Below are 20,186 nucleotides of genomic sequence, written 5' to 3' on the forward strand. Positions count from 1 at the left end.
TGTCTTTTGGGAAGCCCCCACCTACACTTAGTGTATTCAAGCCTTTTTATTTACTGGAAGAGGGAGCCGACTCGTGTGTCTGACTTAAAGGAAGTCTCAGAGAGAGATAATTGAGACTCCTCACAGCCTTCCTTGTTAAGTGGAGGCCATGGTGGTCCTCCAAAGCCTAGTGGTCAGTGACTCAGTCTCAGAGAGGAGAGACCACTTTGGGCACCTGCGCCAAAGGCTCAGCGGGCTCCCACTGTGTCGCATAACTACTCTGTGAAAACAAGCTAGCTGTGGTTGGGCATCACATTTAATTCTGTTCAAGGGACACAGACTGGGCCTTAGTAGTCCTGTGAACAAGCCCTGGAGTCTTGCAGAAGACCAGAGTGAGAAGTCCAAGGCGTGAGCTTCCTGTGCAGCTATTGCTGGTCCTAGGGCAGGGCACTTAGTCTCTGCACCTCTGACTTTCCTCTTTGTAGGACAAGGTTGATGCTCTTTTGCCAGGGACACTATGAAAATCAAGTAAGATGGCGTTAATTCAGGTGTTTAAGCAGTTGAGGTGCCTAATCATTCTTATATTGGGGTATTTGGGACTTAGGGTATTTAGTTACTTCCGTTTCCAGCCTTTGCTCACTAGTGTGTGCTTCACCCTGCAGGAAGTCTGGTGTCACTGACCACTACGCTCTGGATGACCACCATGCCCTCCACTTAACAAGGAAGGTTGTGAGGAGTCTCAATTATCAGAAGAAACTGGACGTGAGTAGGAAATCTTCTTCTGTCTTTCCTTTCCCTGTGGAGAGCTCCAGCCTGTGCCCCCGAATCCTATCTTTAAACAGAGTCTATTTGTCCTGCCTGTAGGTTACTGTCGAGCCTTCTGAGGAGCCTTTGTTCCCAGCCGATGAACTGTACGGGATAGTCGGTGCGAACCTTAAGAGAAGCTTTGATGTCCGGGAGGTATGTGGGGAATGAGATCCAAGCCTTGAATCCAGCAGCCACCCTTAGGGTTTGTGTTCTTGCAGAGAGACAAGTGTGGTTCTCAGTAAGGAGCTGTATCATCCAGGAGCCCTGTCTTGGTGCAGTACCTGGCCTCTGGTCTGCAGTAAATACAAGTGAGGAAGGACTCTGTGTGACTGGGGAGTTCTCACTGTGCCGCAAGGATGCTAGGTTTGCTCACGGATGGGACTTGATGGTACTGTGGGCCGTGAGAATGGTTGAGGGCAACCGCACCATTTCCAACTGTTTTTCCTCAGTGTTCTTATTTTGCAAAATAGACAAAATGTCAGTAAGTTGTTGGAAGAGAAAAACATGCCTTTTTAGATCAGTATGACATTAGCAGAGTAGACGATTATAGTTGGAGACGTTGCTATGGTAACAGGTTGTGACACAGCCTTCTGTAATCCAGAGTGACAGTTTTCAGTGTTTGCTTAGAGTGTGTAGGCTTTGATTTTCTTCAGGTCTCCATAGCTGGCAGAATAAATTTTAAATTAAGTAATCATCTTAATGAGATTCTATGCCAGAGGTTTAATATCTTAAAGTACTTTTTCCTTGACTATAAGACTATTTAGTATTGGTTATGGGGTGAAAATAAAATAGAATTGCTTGTTCTATCATTCTGAAAGAACAGCTAATATTTTGATATTTGCCTTGATCTGTTTATATAGTTAGATCTTTATATCTGGGGGTTCTGTATACACCAACCACAACTCAGAAACCTTTGAAAGGGGTATTTTGTCTGCGGTGCTCACGTACAGATGTTTTTCTTCTTGTCATTATTCCCTAACAGCATAGTACAATGGCTGTTCATGTGAAGCATTTGTCTTCTGTTACTTTGTATAAGTAATCTAGAGATGACTCAGAGTTTACAGGAATATGTACCTAAGTTATATGCAAATGGTAAGGCATTCAGTACAAGGGACTTCAGCATCTATGGATTTAGGTATGGGACATAGAACATGTCCTCATGGATGAGGCATAGCTATATACATTTATCTATAGTCTATATAATGTATTTTTGGTGTATGTATGTGTACACATATGTTTAATTTTCCCTGTGTATATAATCCTTTTGAAATTCTACTTTTTCTGGTGTAAATTACATATATTATTCCTTATCCTTAAAAAAATCTCTCCAGTAACCATTTCTCTATGGCTAACTCCCCGTTCTCACAGTGGTGTCTGGCAACATGGTAGGCAGACTGTTTTTCTTTTCCTTTTGCGTGAATTGCTGAGTGTGTTGTGCTGTAGAGATGTCTACAGATAGTTAAGCAATAGTTTGTTACTACTGTTAAATCTTGGATTCTAGAGAAATTCCACTGGTTCTTCACTTTGGCAACATGACTCAGCTACAGACGTTAGAATTAACTTAAAAGCCCGGCTTTCAGTTAAATGCAGACAAAGAAAAGCATGGCACTCACAATCTGCCGAGATGGCTGAGAACCATTTTTTTTTAGAATAGCCACTTCTTCACTTAGCATTTCCTATGTACATATTCCGAACACCTCAGAGGTGCGGAAGTGAACAGCAGACACCAACCCCTGCCTCGTATGCTTTTTATTGCGTTTTAATGAAATCTTCTAGATTTTGCTGCTTCTTGCTGGTCATTTTGTTTGTTTCCATTTTTCCTATAGTAAATAAGCCTCACAGAGAGGCCTCGATAACCCATGGATTGCAGTGATGCCGGATGCTGAGCTGCAAAAGCTAGGCTTTGGGTCTTATTCTCTCAGTCAGATGTGGTGGGGACCTGACCTTTCTGAGTATTGGTTTCTCTTGCTAGAATTGAGAATATTGTCCTATTAATTGTCTGTTCCTGATGTTTGAGTTCTTAAGTTCTTGAAGGTAATTAATGTACTTTATGGATAAGAGTGGTATTAATTATAAAGCCAGTCAGAGGTGGTTTTATACTGTGACCCAGAAGAAAGGCTGTGATGTGTTGATTGCTTGTCAGAAGGTTCGCTTGAAGAGATCTGCAGCACCAAAAGTTGTTTTGCTCCCGTATTTAGGAAAATAACTAACAAGTAATTTAAAGTAAGCTTTTGCTGTCTACAGAAAGAGACATGCTGGGATGAGCCCCTCATTTTTCGGCGAAGGAAGCTTGAGTGTTAGGGGATGATACACACCCTCTCACTTGGGTTCTGGGGAAGCGTGGAGTAGGCTTTGTGTCTAAGAGTCTTCTATTTTGGTGCTAGGATTGAAGTCAGGGCCTCAAGCGTGCTGAGCATAGCTCTACTGAAAGACTTGTGTGGCGGAGACTCAAGGATAAACTCTCTAGAAATTTCTGCTCCTTTCAGATGAACAATATATGTAACTTGTCCTTTAACTGACTCGTATTAAGAACCAATAAGTGTCTATTGAGGCTTAATAGTCATAAGTTATTTTTTTAATCAGACGGTGTACTTTAGTTATGACTTTAAAAGTTATCCTCTCCGGAGGGTGGGGTCACGAGCCGGCTTAGGGGATGTTATAGACTGTTTGGAGGAGGGAGCAGTGCTGGGGGTGGAACCCAGGCCTTTGAGCATGCTCATCAAGCACCGCGCCCCTGAGCTGCATCCCCAGGTTTTGTGATTAGTTTCCTTGTGGTAGAGCTGGAGTCAGAGCCCCTGTTTGTCTTCACAGGTCCCTTTCCTACCAGTTCATCTCTCTCCCAGCTGTCAGACCCCTTCTTCATCTACTTGGTGGCATTGAGTAGATGGGAGTTTTTTTCTTTTTTTAAATAAGTAACTTACCCTGGAATGTCAGGTCACATGTGGAGCCAACCAATATTCTGCGCTCCAAGTCCTTAGCTGCACTCCGGGTTTTCACAGACCCTTTGAACCCCTGCCATGGCACTGAAGCGGCCCCTGGAGCTCTCGACCTAGCTGCCAGCCTCCAGGTTCTCTGCATTTCTCGTGTGTGCAGTCTCACTGTGGAGTTTATTCTGTATCACAGTGCGGGGTGACTTGGGGCACTAACCATGCATGTCAAGGGAAATTCAGGAGGTTTTCTTGTGGCATGGGATTGAAAGTGACATCACTGTGAATTGCCTTCCTTATAAATAACTTCAATTGGACTCTCTGAATGTGGCTGAAAATGGGGGCTGACTGAGAAGCCAATGATAATGGCACTGGGATTTGTCTCTATGGCTTTTTGGGATCCTATTCTCCTCTTTGGATGCATACCTTCCTAAGCCTGGATGTAGTAGGAGAAGGGCCTTGGACCTCCCACAGGGCAGGGTGCCTTGCCTTCTCTTAGGACTGGAGGGGGTGGGGGCAGGGTGTGTGGGGGAGCTGAAGGTAAGTGGGAGGAGGGGAGGAAGTGGGAATTTTGATTGGTATTATTTATAAAGTAATTTTAAAAAAGAGGGAAAAAAGAAATAAGCAGGGGTGCATTCAGTATTCACTAGTACTTAAATAACTTCAACGCAGAAATACTCTCATGATGTGATTTCTCAGTAGCCTTGTTACTTTTCTTCTTAGGTCATTGCTAGAATTGTGGATGGAAGCAGATTCAATGAGTTCAAGGCCTTATATGGAGACACACTAGTTACAGGTACAAAAGCGAAGAGGTGAAAACCACGAACGTTTTCTGTTGCTTCCGAGTAAGTCGTCACTCGTCTCAGGGCTCCGTGCACCTGGCATGAGCTTTGTTATCCAGAAAGGCACACACGTGTGAGTCAGCGGCCAGCAGACGCCGCTTCAGACCGAGGGTTTGTACCTGAATGGTTTCCTGCATCCAGAGAGCTTAAAATGACGGTGGCCAGATGCTGTTGCGTGGACTCTGTGCTCTGTGACTTTGTGGCCTTGCAGCAGCAGGAACAGAGAGCCTTTGTCATGCTTTTGTTCTCTGAGTAGCAATTGTTCCCACGTATTCAGCCTCGTCTCCCTGCTGGTTTACGCTGGTGCATCTGGGGCTTTTTGGAATGTGTAGTTTCACAGAAGGCTGTAGAGTGAGTTCAGTTTTTCTAATAATAATTTTTGTTTTCTAAGTTTTATTTATTTTTTAATGGTATGAACGTTTGCCTACATATGTTTATGTATGCCACGTACGTGCCTGGTGACCGTGGAGGCACAGGGCATCGGTTACCCTGGAACTGGAGTTCTAGGAAATTGTGAGCCACCTGATGTGGGTGCTTGGAATTGGAATTGAACCCATGTCCTCTGCAAGAGCAGTAAGCGTTCTTTTTTTTTTTTTTTTTTTTTGGTTTTTCGAGACAGGGTTTCTCTGTAGCTTTGGAGCCTGTCCTGGAACTAGCTCTTGTAGACCAGGCTGGTCTCGAACTCACAGAGATCCGCCTGCCTCTGCCTCCCAAGTGCTGGGATTAAAGGCGTGCGCCACCACTGCCCGGCACAGTAAACGTTCTTAACCTCAGAGCCATCTCTCCAGCTCTCCCTTAAGGGATGCAGTCAAACACTAGATTGAGAATGCAGGGCTGTGTGCCCTGTCAGGAAGATCAGTTAGTTCTTCAGTCTAAGGTGTTGACCCTTTGAAGGTCAGCCTTTGAAGGAAACTGTTCCAAACAGGTGCTAGACTCGGAGTAACCTTCCAGTGGAAAATGGCAGAACAATTTTCTGTGAATTTTATTGACTGTAAAAAGCCTGAAAATGCAATAGTCACTCTGAATAAAACTATCAGAACAGGAAGAGAAGCTACAAAAATCTAAACTGCAGCTGTACTTGGAGGCTTAGGCCTAAATCTTGGCAATTTCTCCTAGCTCAATTTATGAGTGAGAGAATGGTTCACACGGAAGGGGAATTTATGCTTTTCTCTTTAGGTGTTTAAGTGATTAAGAGCTTTTTGTTTGATATATAGACGGGATTTGTCCGCCAGTGGTGCAGGATGTAGTCCTGAAAGAAGCCAGGGCTTCTCTTCCTCCTCTAAGATGGATGGGTTGTCCCTGACATCTCCTTTAATGTGTTTGCCTGGTACTTGCTAAAAGACTGACCCTCTTGTACCCCTACATCAGTGACACAGCCAGCTCCCCACCTCTGCTCCATTGTACTGGAATTCAAGTGAGGTTGGGGTTACGGGAGGGAAAGTTGAGTAGGATTGAAGGAGGAGAGTGGAGACCAGATGTCAAGATGCTTGGGTGTCTCTGCAAGCTCTTTAAGGTTTCCTCCAGCCTCCATACTCACGTGGAGGCCCAGAAGGTTTCTGTGACATCTTGCTTTTTGGTTTGGGTCAGTAGTAAAGGCCCTTCCTCCATGGAGAGGCTGGCACAAGTGGGAGTGTGTGCCCTACTTAGCCGGTGTATCTGTGCAGGGATTGCGTCAGGTACTAGATTTCCATCCCTCTGTCAGCAGGGCAGGACTCAGGGTGGATCGCTACACAAACCATTTGGAAGTTTATCCCTCTTCCGATGCTTCTCGAGGGTCAATACACTCAGGACATTTATTGTACATAGGCCTCCGGCTGGGCCTTTAAGCCTGAAAAACACAGAGAATCCTACTATGTGGCCATCAAAGTATGTTCTATCACAATAAAAACAAAACAAAACATGGCAATTAAAAAAAAAAATCCAGGCAAGGCTAGAGAAAAGAACAAGAGCCTTTCGTTCAAAATTCAGCATTCTGACCCAATCCATATGCGGATATTATCTGTCTGTCTGTCTGTCTGTCTGTCTGTCTGTCTGTCTCTCTGTCTGTCTACCTATCTACTCTATCTATCTATCTATCTATCTATCTATCTATCTATCTATCTATCTATCGATCGTGTGTGTGTGTGTGTGTGTGTGTGTGAGAGAGAGGGGGGGGGGAGGGAGGGAGGGAGGATGCTTGGAGTTCCTGCTTTGTGGTGGGTAGCCTAGCTGTGTTCTGGAGCTTAGAGGCTGTCACAGGCGGAGGGCTTTGTCAGAAGATGCCTTTGATCCCCATCCAGGTATAGCCAGTAAAGTTCCTGGGCTCTGAGCACTTGACACCTGTTTCCAGCTGGACTTAGGCTTGCTGGAAAGGGGAAAGAATTTGTCTCTAATCAAGTTTGTCTGGTTTGCAAAATAATTAGCTTTTTCTGAATCATCTTAAGCACCTGCCTCACAAAATGACAGGCTATGTTTTCTCCCTTCCCCATATGTGCATGCATATGGTGTATGTGTGTGTGTGGGTAGGGGGGGGTGTTGGTATCCTAATGGAAGTGTTGTTGGTGATAGAGAGATGGGACCCAGGGACAAAGAAGAAAAGATCAAAATATTCATTTTAAAGAATCAAACTTTAAATAAACATTAAAATATTTAATTTTATTTAATTTAAATTTAAATATTTAAATAAATAGTTAAAAAGAAATATTTCAGAACACCCTGGTCTCTGGTACATTGGGGCACTCACATGTGTGTCATATGCATATTTTAAATGAGTTATTTAATCAAACTAAGCAAACATAGATAACCCTACCTAGAGCAAGGGTTTTCAAGAAGCATAAATGAAAAAGAAAGCTTCAGAATAAAGAACTGTGACGTGTTGTTTTATACTATGGGCGACTCCTATTCACATTCCCGCGTTGATCTCAAATTAAAGAGTGTGTCATATGCCACTGTTGAAAACAGAAAGCCCCCTGAAAAGCATAACTTTTGTGTGTGTGTTTTCTCTCGAGGATTTGCACGGATATTTGGATACCCCGTAGGCATCATTGGAAACAATGGAGTTTTGTTTTCTGAATCTGCAAAAAAGGCAAGTGCTGTTAAATGCAGGAAGATGTTATGCTTTAACATAGTTAATTTTGAGAATCACATAATAAATGAAAATGTCCTTTATGAGAGCTTTATCGAGTTACCCGGATTTCTTAGCAAGCAGAATACCTGTGTGTGCTTGTTCACGAGTGCTAGCGCTGGACACGGTTTCTATGGTAGCTTACGTCAACGTGGTGTGAGGAGCCGGGTGTAGCAACCCCAGGAGGGGTTGAGATTATAATTGCTTGCAGGGAAGTACGCTAAGAAGGCAGGGAATTCTTGCCCTGAGAGCATCTCATTCTACAGGCCCTCCATGCTGGAGAGATACTGATATCCTGTGAGATGTGGCCTGTTGGGCCATCCTTTAACTTTATTTTTATTTTTGGGAATGTGCAGGTCATTGTCACTGCAGTTGTGGCATTGAATGGGGAACTCCCTAGTGCTCTGAGTTTAGGGTTTGGCTTCACATTGATTGTCTCAGATTCGCCTAAGCTTGTGGAAATGTAACTCATGCACTGGGCATTGTAACAGCAACAAAAAAGGTTTATGTTCCCTTTTCAGTAAACAAAGCAGTTCCCCTTATGGATAGACGAACAGGCTTGCAAGTTCTTAGGTTAATCGGGGATGAATTTGTCTTTAAAGAAATGCTTTAGCAATAAAACTAATTTTTATATTCTGCTATTTATATGGTTTCCTCAACTCAATGATAAAATGAAAACAAACTCAAAAGAAAATAGAAATTAGCCAAGCATGTAGTTTACCTCTGTAGTCCTACATGTGGGAGGCCGAGGTAAGGGAATAGGTAGTTCAAGGCCAGCCTGAGCTGTGTGGAGAGACCCTGCTCAAAAAAGTACCCAAATCCACATTACGAAGGACCTTTAAGAGGTCTTTTGGTGTTTTAAAAGATATCAGATATTCCTGAAATACCAGCTTAAAGAACACACACACGCACACACATGCGCAGATATGTAGTGCCTCCGACTGGCGTGGTAGGATACCTGGTAGGAGTTCATTTGTTTTAAAGAAAGGGTGTTTTATTATGTTGTGTTTACAGGGCGCTCACTTTGTCCAGCTGTGCTGCCAGAGAAATATCCCCCTGCTGTTCCTGCAGAACATCACCGGTGAGGAGAAGTTCTGTTGCTTATATACATTTGGTCCAGAACTGCACTGTCCACTGGGGCTCATGTGTTAATGTAGAGAGTAGTCACGAATACGGAGTCGTCTGGGATCATCTTATGGGCTCTGAGTGAAGCAGTTTCCGAATCTTGTGTATCACAAACTTTCAAATGGCTTCTCTTGACTCCCGTCCACCTCTCAACCAGGGAGCAGCGGGGTGTCCCCTGTCTTATCTGACACACTGTCTCAGTATCCTAGTGATTCCAAGCACATGCTATGGGCATCTCTTTACCTTTCGCCATACAGTTAATTCTGTCTGAAATAACATCAATCAGTTATCTATTCTTTGGGTTTTGTGTGTGCACGTACACATTAGAGGGCAGTGGTCAGCTTCAATTATTGTCCCTTAGGAGCTGCCCACCTTGTTTTTTGAGATAGGGTCTCTAGACTGGCTGACCGGCCATCTCGTTGGATCCTCCTATCCTGTCTTCCCAGCACAGGGAATACCCCATGCCACCGGGCAGTCTCTGAGAGCGACAGGGATGGAAACCCGTCCTTGGGCCTCATGGAAAGCCCTTTATTGGCTGAACCATCTCCCCAGTCTTGAAGAGATGTCTTTTGAAAATGTTTCTTTGCGTTGAAGCCTGGAGGTTTGCATTTTTTTCAAGAGTGGCGTCACCTGTGTCCAGAGTGAGCTCCTCTGTGCCTCCGAACGTTCCGTTCTGCAGATGATCGTAAGCTGGAGTGGGTTGATTTCGGGGGCCTCTTGCTGTAGGGTTTAGAGCTTCTGTGCTCTGTCATTTTGTGTGTTGCATACTGTTAATGTAGACACGCATCTCAGATACACTGGCTACTAAGGAACTGTCTTTCTTTGGGACAAAGAGAGGTTTTTTTTTTTGTTTTTTTTGTTTTTGTTTTTTTTTAGACTGGGTTTTACTGTGTAGCCTAGGCTGGCCTTGAACAGAGTAACTAGCCCAGATGAGCCTCGAGCTCACAGATGTTCCCCTGGCTCCTCTACCTTCTGGGTTCTAGGATAAAAGACATGCACCACCACACCCAGCAACAGAAAGCCTTTTAATTAGTAGTCACCATGTATACCAATCCAGGCCACTCAACTTTGAGCAGGTCCTTTTGTTGTAATGGTGCAAAATTCATTCCGTGTTATGCTCAAGTTCAAGGTAGGTTAGATGGTGTGTGTGTGTGTGTGTGTGTGTTGTTGTTGTTGTTTTGTTTTCCAGTGTTGGGGATAAAACCCAGGGCCTTACGCATGCTAGACAAGTGCCCTCCCTGTCCTGACCTCACCCCCAGCCCTTGATGAACTTCAACAGGAATTAGTTTCAGATGGTGGCCTCAGAGTTCCCTGCATGGTGACCTGCTAAGAATGGACAGAAACGTCTCTGAAGTTCACTGCTTTTAGGGACCTCATTTCCAACAGTGACTCATCACCAGGAAGTTAAACATTTGCTTAGAAAATTTTCCCATTTTCGTTTTGTTTTGCTTTGCTTGTGCTGTTTTTGGAGCAAAAGCTGAGTTTTGTGTTGCGGCATTGCATTTAAGGGACCTGTGAGATGCTGGCGTGCGGATGGATGGATGGATGGATGGATGGATGGATGGATGCTGTGCCCCTGAATGAATCTGGGGCCTGAGAGAGGCATCGTAGCTAGGGATGGAAGTGTAAGTTTGGTCAGACTGAATAGAGAAGAGAAGGCTCAGCATAGCCTTCAAGCTGCTCTTTTTTTTCCTTCCAGTCCTCCTCCTGTTTTTGTTATGTAAACATATTTTTTTTTAAAAAAAAAAAAAGGAAACTAAGAACTCCCAAGAGTGGGAAGGGCTCTCAGGGAAGAATTCTACTGTTTTGTTTTGTTTTCTACAGAGTTAAGAACATAAGGAGATAGAAAGCATGACTATACAGGGTTTTTTGTGTTTGTGTGTTTGTTTGGTTTGCGTGTATGTGCATGTACGAGTACATGCATGTACGAGTATGTGCATGCCTGTGTGTGCATGTTACATGGTAGGAAGAAGATTTGAGAAAACCAGATGAAGTGGCTCTTTTTCTTCTTCTGGAGGCAGATTGTCTGCAGAGTTGGTAAGGTGAGGGCTTGAAGAGAGCTGATTCTTGGGGGCACCTGTGATAGAATGTTCTGAGCTGCTCCAAAGAGTGGCTGGAGTGACAGACCTCAGCAAAGGCAAGGGGCCTGCTGTGGTGGTTCCAGTGTCCCAGCGATCCCGCTGTGGTCCCCCCAGTGTCCCAGTGCATCCCGCTGTGGTCCCCCCAGTGTCCCAGCGATCCCGCTGTGGTCTCCCCAGTGTCCCAGCGCATCCTGCTGTGGTCCCTCCCACCCCATGTCCCAGCACATCCTGCTGTGCTCCCCCTCCCCCGTCCCAGCGCATCCCGCTGTGGTCTCCCCAGTGTCCCAGCGATCCCACTGTGGTCTCCCCAGTGTCCCAGCGCATCCTGCTGTGGTCCCTCCCTCGGGATGCTGTACTGAATTTGATGACACGATGCTGGGGATGCACCCACCAATGACAGAGTCAGTCAGACAAGGAAGTCTACATATGTAGGGGAAAGAACTGCTCCCCCAGAGCCTCAGCTGGGAGGAAGAAAGACACTGAAACCTGACTTCATGGTTCTCAGAGAGAAGGATGGCCCCTGTCGTGGAATGCATGCTACAGCTGTAAAGCGCTTTCCTCTGAGCTGGGGCTTGAGGAAACAGAAGAATTCTGTAATTACCAAGGAAAACCATTTTTAAAATTTTGCTGTTGAGCCCCTGGCGGGGACTTGGCATCCCCATGAAACATTAATCTTCATTTCATCAAAGCTTTAAGCAGTACTGCCAAAGGAGCAGTCTTTATTTTAAACCAGGTCAGTGGATATGGAAACCTTCCAGGCTGGCTGGCCGGGCGGGACCTTTCCTGTGGCTATGTCACAGTCTCTCCCGTCAAGCCTCAGCTTTGAGATGCTTTCCCGATGACGGATTGCTTCTGTCTGTTGCTTGAAGATCTGTGTGTATTGGAACAAAGTTTCTTAAGGACATCTGAGAAGTGAGGGGAGGAATTTTTATTTCCACCCTTTCAAGCACACGTTGGGGTATGAACTTCTCACGTGACTATTTTGTTAGTATCAGAAGTGTCATAGTGTAGTTAGTTTAAGCCAAGCAAGACTTGATCAGGAATTGATTCCTGCATGCGCATCCATTGCTCAAGGCTGTGTTTTTGTTCTCTCTCCTAGGATTCATGGTTGGTAGAGACTATGAAGCTGAAGGGATTGCCAAAGATGGTGCCAAGATGGTGGCTGCTGTAGCCTGTGCCAAAGTGCCCAAGATAACTGTCATTATTGGGGGATCCTATGGGGCTGGAAACTACGGCATGTGTGGCAGAGCATATAGGTGGGTGGGCACCACAGCGTTCTTTGAGAGAAAGAGATGTGTTTCACGTGTTAAAGCCAGGCGGTGGTGGCACACGCCTGTAATCCTAGCTCTTAGCGGGTGGAGGTAGGGGGTTCAAGAGTTCAAGGCCAGCCTTGCTATATAGCAAATTCGACACCTGCTTGGGCTACAGAAGACCCTGTATGCAAACAAAACAAAAGTAAACAATTAGTATATTCCAGACCTGGGGTCTGAAATGACATTCGGCACACTCAGCCTTTAATCTGGAGTGTGCTCGGCTTACAGGCCTTTGCCACCATGCCTGACTGCACTGGACAAACATGGACAAGCATGATGATTCCTTTCTTTTCCCCCAGCCCAAGATTTCTCTACATGTGGCCAAATGCACGTATCTCAGTGATGGGCGGAGAGCAGGCAGCCACCGTGCTAGCCACAGTGGCAAGAGACCAGAAAGCACGGGAGGGAAAGCAGGTGGGTGACTCCCTTCCTCCTGTGGGTTTGGCTGTCACCAGGAGAGCACCTAGGCTACCTGTGGGCCCTCGGGGAGGGTGTTGAGGCTCCTCTCCCTGGTCCTAAGCATGCCGGGCAAGCACGGGACCACCAACCTGTACCTGCAGCCCCTGCCAGCAGGGATCATGTGGTCAGTGATGGGGTCTGCAGAGCTGGGATGGTGCAAAGCCACTCGTGTCTCTCACCCCTCCTTGTCGTTGTGTGTGTGTGTGTGTGTGTGTGTGTGTGTAAATGCACACATTCATATATGAGAATGTCAGTGCATGGGAGGTCAGGATAACCTTTGGTATTGTCCTCACCTTTCACCTTGTTTGAGACAGGGTCTCTTTTGTTGTTTTTCTGCTGTGTACACGAGGCTAGCCCTCTTGTGAGCTTTCAGGGAGCCTCCTGTCTCCCCTCTCATCTCCCCATAGAAGTACTGGGATTGCAGTTTGTGCTGCATGTCTAGCTGTTAATGGACTCTAGAGATTACATTCAGGTCCTTGTGGTTTTTGCAGCAAGGGCTTTTACCTACTGAACTCTCTCCCCAGCCTGCCTCTTTGTCTCGACCTGGCAGCAGGAGCTCTGTGGACTTAAGTTGGTGTCTTAAATTTACTGTAGTGCCAGCTACAGCTAAGTGGTAGCTTTGCTTTGTGCGTGTGCCTAGGTGGAGGAGGCCAGAGTGGCTGCTGCTGTTGCTACTGTAGGTCGTAGAGTAAGTCTGCCTGATGTTTTGAAGGAATGTTTGAACTTGAGCAAACAAAACAGTCCCTTGCTAAGTAACCAGTCTTTGGTTTATTTAATGTATAGATATTTAAATCATTCATTTCCATATATGCAAATGCAGTGTCAGAGGGTCTCCGTCCAGTGGCTATTCACCTCTGCACTTAAGTGTGTGTGTGTGTGTGAGAAAGGGTGAGGTTTGCGTGAAGTAAGTTGTTTAAGTATAGCTGTTTATTTACCTATTTATTTTGGTACCGGGAGTTGAAACCAAATGCTAGGCAAGTGGTGTACCACCCTACATGCCTAACCCAAGAATATTTCAAAGTTGAAAAATGTATCCTCTTATAATTCTCCTATAAAGATCTAGGGTTAAAGGTGTGCTCCACTATGCCTGGTCTTCTTCATCTTGTTGGTTTCTCTGTGTTGCCCTGTCTGTTCTGGAACTTGCTCTGTAGATGACAGAGATCCACCTGCCTCTGCCTCCGAAGTGTGCTAGACTTAAAGGCATGCACCACCACACCGGCCCTTCTTTTTTAGGTTGAGATTGTTAAAGTGTTTTAATTCTACAATATGACTCACATCCACCATTGTACCCTGGAGGAACACGGTGACGTGTGACATCTTGGTTTTAGCTTTGTGTTGTCTGGCCTCAGTGTGCTGTCTTTGATGACGGTTAAACCTTGTCCCAGGCAAGATCATGCATGTTAAAGCATCATTTGCAGTCTATCTCTGTGCAAATGTTAGTTGCACCCTAATGGTTCACAGAGCGTGTCTTTATCCAGAGGAGTCAGTCCCAGGAACGCTGACTTCCTGTCTCTTTTCTTTCAGTTCTCCAGCGCTGAGGAGGCAGCTTTGAAAGAGCCTATCATCAAGAGGTTTGAAGAGGAAGGAAACCCTTACTATTCCAGTGCAAGGTGGGTGCAAGCTTTCTCTCTGCCCCCGAGGGGAATCCTGGCATCCGGGGCAGCAGCTTCACAGAGACCTGAGCTCTTGGGATGGTGACCTTCACAGGGCATTAATGTAGTGTCTGGCTAGGCGTGATGGTGCAAACCAGATATCCTGCCGTTTGGGCATCTCTGGCAGAGTATTGAAGTTTGAAGTCTGCCTGTACTGCATAAAAAGACCTTGTTTAACAAAACTATTGCCTGGACAAACGGGTTACTCTTATACTATCATTCATTCATGCTAAACTGCTGCCCCCCCCAGGCTTCCTTGCGCTGTAGCTCCCCCACCATTTCCCTCACAGCCCACCCCAGTTAGGGTATCCACAGAGTGGTGTGGCCCTCTAGCCAGAGGTGGACCATGTAAGGAGCTGAGACTAAGGGTCCTAATCCTTACATATTCCGGAGCTGCTCCAAATCTCTGCTTAAGCACATAGATTTCTGTGTGGTCCTCCTGGTGGTTTGGCCTCCCCCTTGCTTTAAGCAGGAGACTGACTGATCACCAATTGGCACTGGTTAACAAGTGTGCTTGCATGCTCACAAGGTGATTAGTCACAGCCGGGGTCCACATGTCAGGGCCAAGTAATTACCTCAGACACCATTGCGGCGGCTGTTGACTGTTTGTTTTCTGCGCGGCATAATCATAATGAGGTAATAAATTCTCGCCGTCTGTCCCAGCTGGAGACTGCTGGTATGTGCTTGCAGATGGTTTTTCCAATAACTGTAATGTTCAGCGTTATGAAGACTAATCTAAGCTGTGTCTTCTTTCTTCCCTTGGGCAGAAGGAGAAAAGAATAAATACCAGTGTCTACTAAAATTAGGTTATGCCTTGAATCATGCCCTTTACTGGTAAGGGCAGACTGGAGAGAAGGGAGGAAGAAAATAAGAAGCTTAGAATCCATTTCAGTCATTGGAATTCATCCCCGTGGCCAGCATTGCTCTTGGCAGTAGAGTACAAAGACTAAAGTGTATTGTTAATCAGTTCGAGTTTGAATAGTAACATTTGAGATTTTTTGTTGTTTGGCAACAGGATTTCATTACCACCCAGACTGGCTGAGTAAGAACTGGCTAAGTGTCGGGATGATCTTGAACTCCTGATCCCCTCCCTGCTCTCACCTCTGGAATATTGGGATGACAGGTGTCGCTCAGGTGTCCCCAGCACAGTTTCTGCAGTGCTGGGGCTGGGGTCGAACCCAGGGCCTCTAGCATGGTAGATCAGCACTCTACCATCTGAGCTACGCCCTCAGTATATTTGTAAATTTTCAAAAAGCCTATTTGTCTTCACGCTATTATTTGTCTTCACGCTATTTGTACGTATGTGTTCCCCCCCCCCCACACACACACACAGGCAGATATTGTGAAGGTCATTGGTTCATTTACTTAGCAACAAAGTACTTCATAATCTTTGGTTTGAGCAACAAAGATCCACCTCACTTTGCCTTAGTGCAAACAGACATTCAGTGGTAGCAGCCAGTAGAAGCAGAGGAGCTCCAGGGAGCCATGTAAGAGATCTAAAATAGATCCAAAGCACATAGATATACGCTCACTCGCAGAGCTTCCCAGGAAGGTTTGCTGAAATGCTCAGGGCCGGTTGAACTTGAAAGCTAGAGACTTTTATATGAGCCACGAACTTGTTTTTTGATGCCTAAAATGAGTCATCTTTTGGGAAAGATTGCACCCTTTATTATTGTCATGCTAACATTAATATTTGTTAATGGGTTACATTCAAGGCATCAGTGAGCATGGCTGAATAGATATATCTTTGGGAATAAATTTAGAAAGTCGGGAGGGTTTGTCTATTAATTTACAGGTGCTTAATAGTGCTGTTGAAACAGCTGTTGGCCTGGAGACAGCAGCCTTCTCCTAAAGGTGATTTCCAAGCTGGCTTGGAATGTTCTTGTGTTTGGTCAATCCCAGATTAACAGCGTTCCCTGACTTCCTTAGACTTGAACATGGTAGAAGCCAGCTGTCTGGATTATCTCCTATTATTAGAGCCTCTGTTTCATTGCCTGTTTTTTTGGGGTGCTTCATTGCTCAGTGCCAGCCCTGGTGCTCCCTTTACGGCACACAGGACATCGCTCAAGGGTTGCAGTCCAACTTTCCCAGGGCTTTGAGTGAACCTCTTCCTTGGGCTGTCCTTAGTGGCGGTCACTCACAAGCCCTTCCCTCGTTACTTGGAGGATTCTGTTGCTCTCGGGCTCCCAAGGGATAACCAGTCCACCTACCTGTTCACAGTCCCCAAAACAGCCTTCTGTCCGTTGGCCATTGATACACAGGGTCCCTGTGATGATTGTTTTATGAGCAGAGATGCAGTTCCTGGCTGCCTGTGTTTAATAATCGCTGTGACATCCAGATGCTAGAGACGTCTGTGGAGAGAAGGGGAAACTGCCATTCACTAATAACCCCCACAGGGCAGCATTCCTCATTTGGCCAGGGGCTCACATCTACAGAAGGCTGAGGCAGGAGGATCACCACAAGTTCCAGGCAAACCTGGGCTATAGAGTGAGACCTATCTTTAAAAAAAATCCTAACAAACAACTAAAAAAAAGTCAGAAAAGTATTATTTCTCATTCGTTTTTCTTTATACATTTGAGAATGCCAATGAGAACAAACTAAAGTCTCTACTCAAAGGTTTTTCTTTAAAGCAGTTTAAGGGTTTTTTAACTTTTTTCTATTGTAACACAAAACTGAAGAATGGCATTTTAAATTACTTATTTTATTAATAAAATGTAGCTAGGCTTTATGCAGTGATTTTCAAGTTGCTAAGAGTTTTGGGTAATGTGCTTTTTGCTGTAAGGTCATTGGGTTGTGTTTATGGGACTCTCCACGTTAAAGACAAAAGCAGATCAACGTGATGGCTACATTTCTGTGAGAAACAAAGGAACAGGAAGTCTAATAAAGAAAAGCCTGAAGCTCTGCCTGGCATTAGTGGATGGGAGCGCTGTCTTTCTTTGTTAAACTTGACTTCCGGTTGGCGACTCCAGTACACAGACGCTAATAAAGAGCGCCCGCGTGTTCTCTCTCTCTCTCTCTCTCTCTCTCTCTCTCTCTCTCTCTCTCTCTCTCTCTCTCTCTCTCTCTCTCTCTCTCTCAGTGATTCTGAGCATGACAAGGAGGGATGGCAGCTTGATGACTGATTCATAGTGACTGTTCTCCTCTTCCACAGGCTGTGGGATGATGGGATTATTGATCCTGTGGACACCAGGCTGGTTCTGGGACTTAGCATCAGTGCAGCCCTCAATGCGCCCATCCAGAAGACTGACTTCGGCATCTTCAGAATGTAGCCCGGATACAGAACGTGTTGCTACATGTACACATGCCACACGTGCAGAAATTAACATATGTAACGAAGCCTTAAAACTTGGGATTTACTGGACATGCAACTGTCACAGGACTGCTTTTCTTAACAGTATGTTGCACTTTTTAATTGTAAAAATCAATGAGAATATCTGCTTGATGAGCTTTGACTTTTTTTTAAGATTTTCCTTGAAGATATTTTCCATGGCTCATTTTTATCACCCATGAAATGAAGAGAGTAATTTGCAATTATCCTTGAGTACCACAGATATGAAAATAAAACTCTTATCTATTCAAGGGTTGTTGAGATGATTAATATAAAATTGTATTACCCCTGAAGTGATTGTTCTATTAATTACATTTGATATTTCAGCACCCTTGTGTGTATGTGCACATGTGTGTTTGTGTGTATGTGTGTGCGTGTGTGTTTGTGCTTGTGTGTACATGTAGCCATCAAAGACCAACTTTAGACATTGTGGCATTGTTTCTCGGGAGCTATCCATACTGTTTTTAAGATGTATTTTATTTTTATTTATGTGTATATGTTCTAAGTGTGTGTTTTGGGGTAGGAGGACAACAGCATGGGTTGTCCTGGAGCTGCAGTCACAGGGAGCTCTGAACCTCTTAGTGTGGATGCTGGGGACGGAACTCAGGTCCTGGGATGATGAGCAGCAAATACTCTTAACCATTGAGCCATCTCTCCAGCCCCGTGTACCTCGTTCTTTGAGACATGTTCTCACTGAGTCTGGAGTTAACTGCTTCAGAGAGGATGGCTTGCCAGGGAACCCCTGGATTCCTCCTGCCTCTGCTCCCTGCCACTGCAAGTGTGCCCCACCACACCTGGCTTTGTGGGTTCTAGAGGTAAAATTGGGTTCCTGTTCTTGCGTGGCAAACACAGTGTCTACTGAGCCATCTCCTCAGCCTTCAGCACACTCGCTTTGAAGAAGCCATCATCCCATCTCCTGTAGGAGTCAAACTTGCCACTGCATGCACCCCGGGCTGCTTTCCCATTCCATTCTCCCCGCTGTCATTTCCAGGCTCTACTGCCACAGCCTTCCCCAAGGTCACCTGACCTCCATATTGCCCACACACTGCAGCGGGTTCTTTTTTCTGCCATCACCAGATGATGGGACTCAGTAACATCCTTGTTGCTTGAACACTGCCCTCTGAAATGCTGTCCTTAGCTTTGATGGTGTGACCCTGAGTTTTCTACCAACCTCATTAGCGCCCTCTGTAAGGTGTTTCCCCTTGAGATCCATTCTCCCTCACTTTATCTTGATTTTCATTCTTATGCTAAACTATACAAATAGGACAAGTATTTTTTTTATTATGGTAAGATAAAGTGTATAACTTTGGCTACTTTTCGGTGAATAGTTCAGTGGCATTAAATGCCTTTACTGTGCAACCATTCCCATCATCCATCTGTAGGACCTCGTCGTCTCCAACCAACTGCCTGTATTGAGTAAACAGTAGCTCCCATTTCCCTTTCCCCTCAGCTTCCAGCTCATCTTATTTTTTAAGGTTTTTTTTTTTTTTTTTTTTTTTACTGGGTATCAAGGGGGGGCCACGTACTCATCGTTAAGTCCTGAGTTTTGCTTCCTTCACTGGCTCTTGGACCAGCCCAATCGTTTCTGCCTTGCACCGCCATTGGCCTTAGAATTGGTCCTGCCGCAGCTGGTCCTTTGTCCAGCCTGTCTGCTGTGGAGTGGGAATGGCCATCCTCACCAGGCCGTGTAGCCATGCTGCTCCCTTGTGAAGACTCTGCAGTGGCTGAGGAGGAGCCTGTACTCCAGGGCTACCCATGATCCTGCTCATCACATTCTAACCTCATCTTTCAATCTCCTCATAGGGGAATGGCTACCCCAATTTCAGACATCAGGTTCTTTGAGTCTACTCAGTCCTTCCCACCTGTGGTTTACAAGGCTCCATCTGACTCTATCATTCTATGCTTATTTTTTCAGCATTTAACCATTTAGCATAAACTGTTGATTCTTCCTGATGTCTGTTATTTTCTCAGGCTAGACTGGCATTGTATTGTATGCACTTATGGAATATAACATAACTGGAAGTTTCTCTCCTGCCCGCCAATTCCTGAATAACCACTCTGAGGCTTAATAGTAATTATAAACTGTTTGACCTATTAGCTCAGGCTTGTTATTATTTAGCTCTTACAACTTAAATTAACTCATTTTTATTATTTTATATTTTTACCACAATTCTCGTGGCTTATTACTTCACGTCTTGCTTCTCCAGAGGTCATTGGCATCTCTGCCCTTTTTCTCCCTGTATCTCTGTTTGGATTCCCTACCTGGCTCTATTCTGTCTGATTATTGGCCAAATCAGCTTCTTTCCTAACCATTGGTAATAAAACATATTCAGAGCATACAGAGAGTCATCCCACATCAATATAACATAGTTCCTTTCCCACAAATTAATCAGCCAACAATAAATATTCTTTTTTGTCCATCTGTTAGAATGTAAACTCCATGAGAACAAGGATCCCATTTACCTGTGACTCCAATGCCTGGCACTTGAAAGTACTCAGTATTTGTTGAATGAATAGGGGAAAATAAATCCTTCCTGTAATGATGTCATCAGGCCACATAGTTTTCAAGT

General features: G+C 45.1%; 1 protein-coding gene across 1 annotated transcript in view; it reads left to right on the forward strand.

The window, feature by feature from the left end:
• The window catches only part of Mccc2 (methylcrotonyl-CoA carboxylase subunit 2), a 69,221-nt gene extending 51,354 nt beyond the window's left edge, over positions 1–17,867 (forward strand). The window contains exons 9-17 of the mRNA XM_038323534.1: positions 642–741; positions 844–939; positions 4,437–4,509; positions 7,543–7,619; positions 8,673–8,739; positions 11,964–12,120; positions 12,477–12,591; positions 14,161–14,246; positions 17,440–17,867. Coding sequence (XP_038179462.1) covers positions 642–741; positions 844–939; positions 4,437–4,509; positions 7,543–7,619; positions 8,673–8,739; positions 11,964–12,120; positions 12,477–12,591; positions 14,161–14,246; positions 17,440–17,557 — 889 coding nt within the window. The 3' untranslated portion in view covers positions 17,558–17,867. The remainder of the gene's footprint in view (positions 1–641; positions 742–843; positions 940–4,436; positions 4,510–7,542; positions 7,620–8,672; positions 8,740–11,963; positions 12,121–12,476; positions 12,592–14,160; positions 14,247–17,439) is intronic.
• Positions 17,868–20,186: the final 2,319 nt, after the last annotated feature.

Source organism: Arvicola amphibius, chromosome 3 (assembly GCF_903992535.2).
Source record: "Arvicola amphibius chromosome 3, mArvAmp1.2, whole genome shotgun sequence".
Lineage (NCBI taxonomy): Eukaryota > Metazoa > Chordata > Mammalia > Rodentia > Cricetidae > Arvicola > Arvicola amphibius.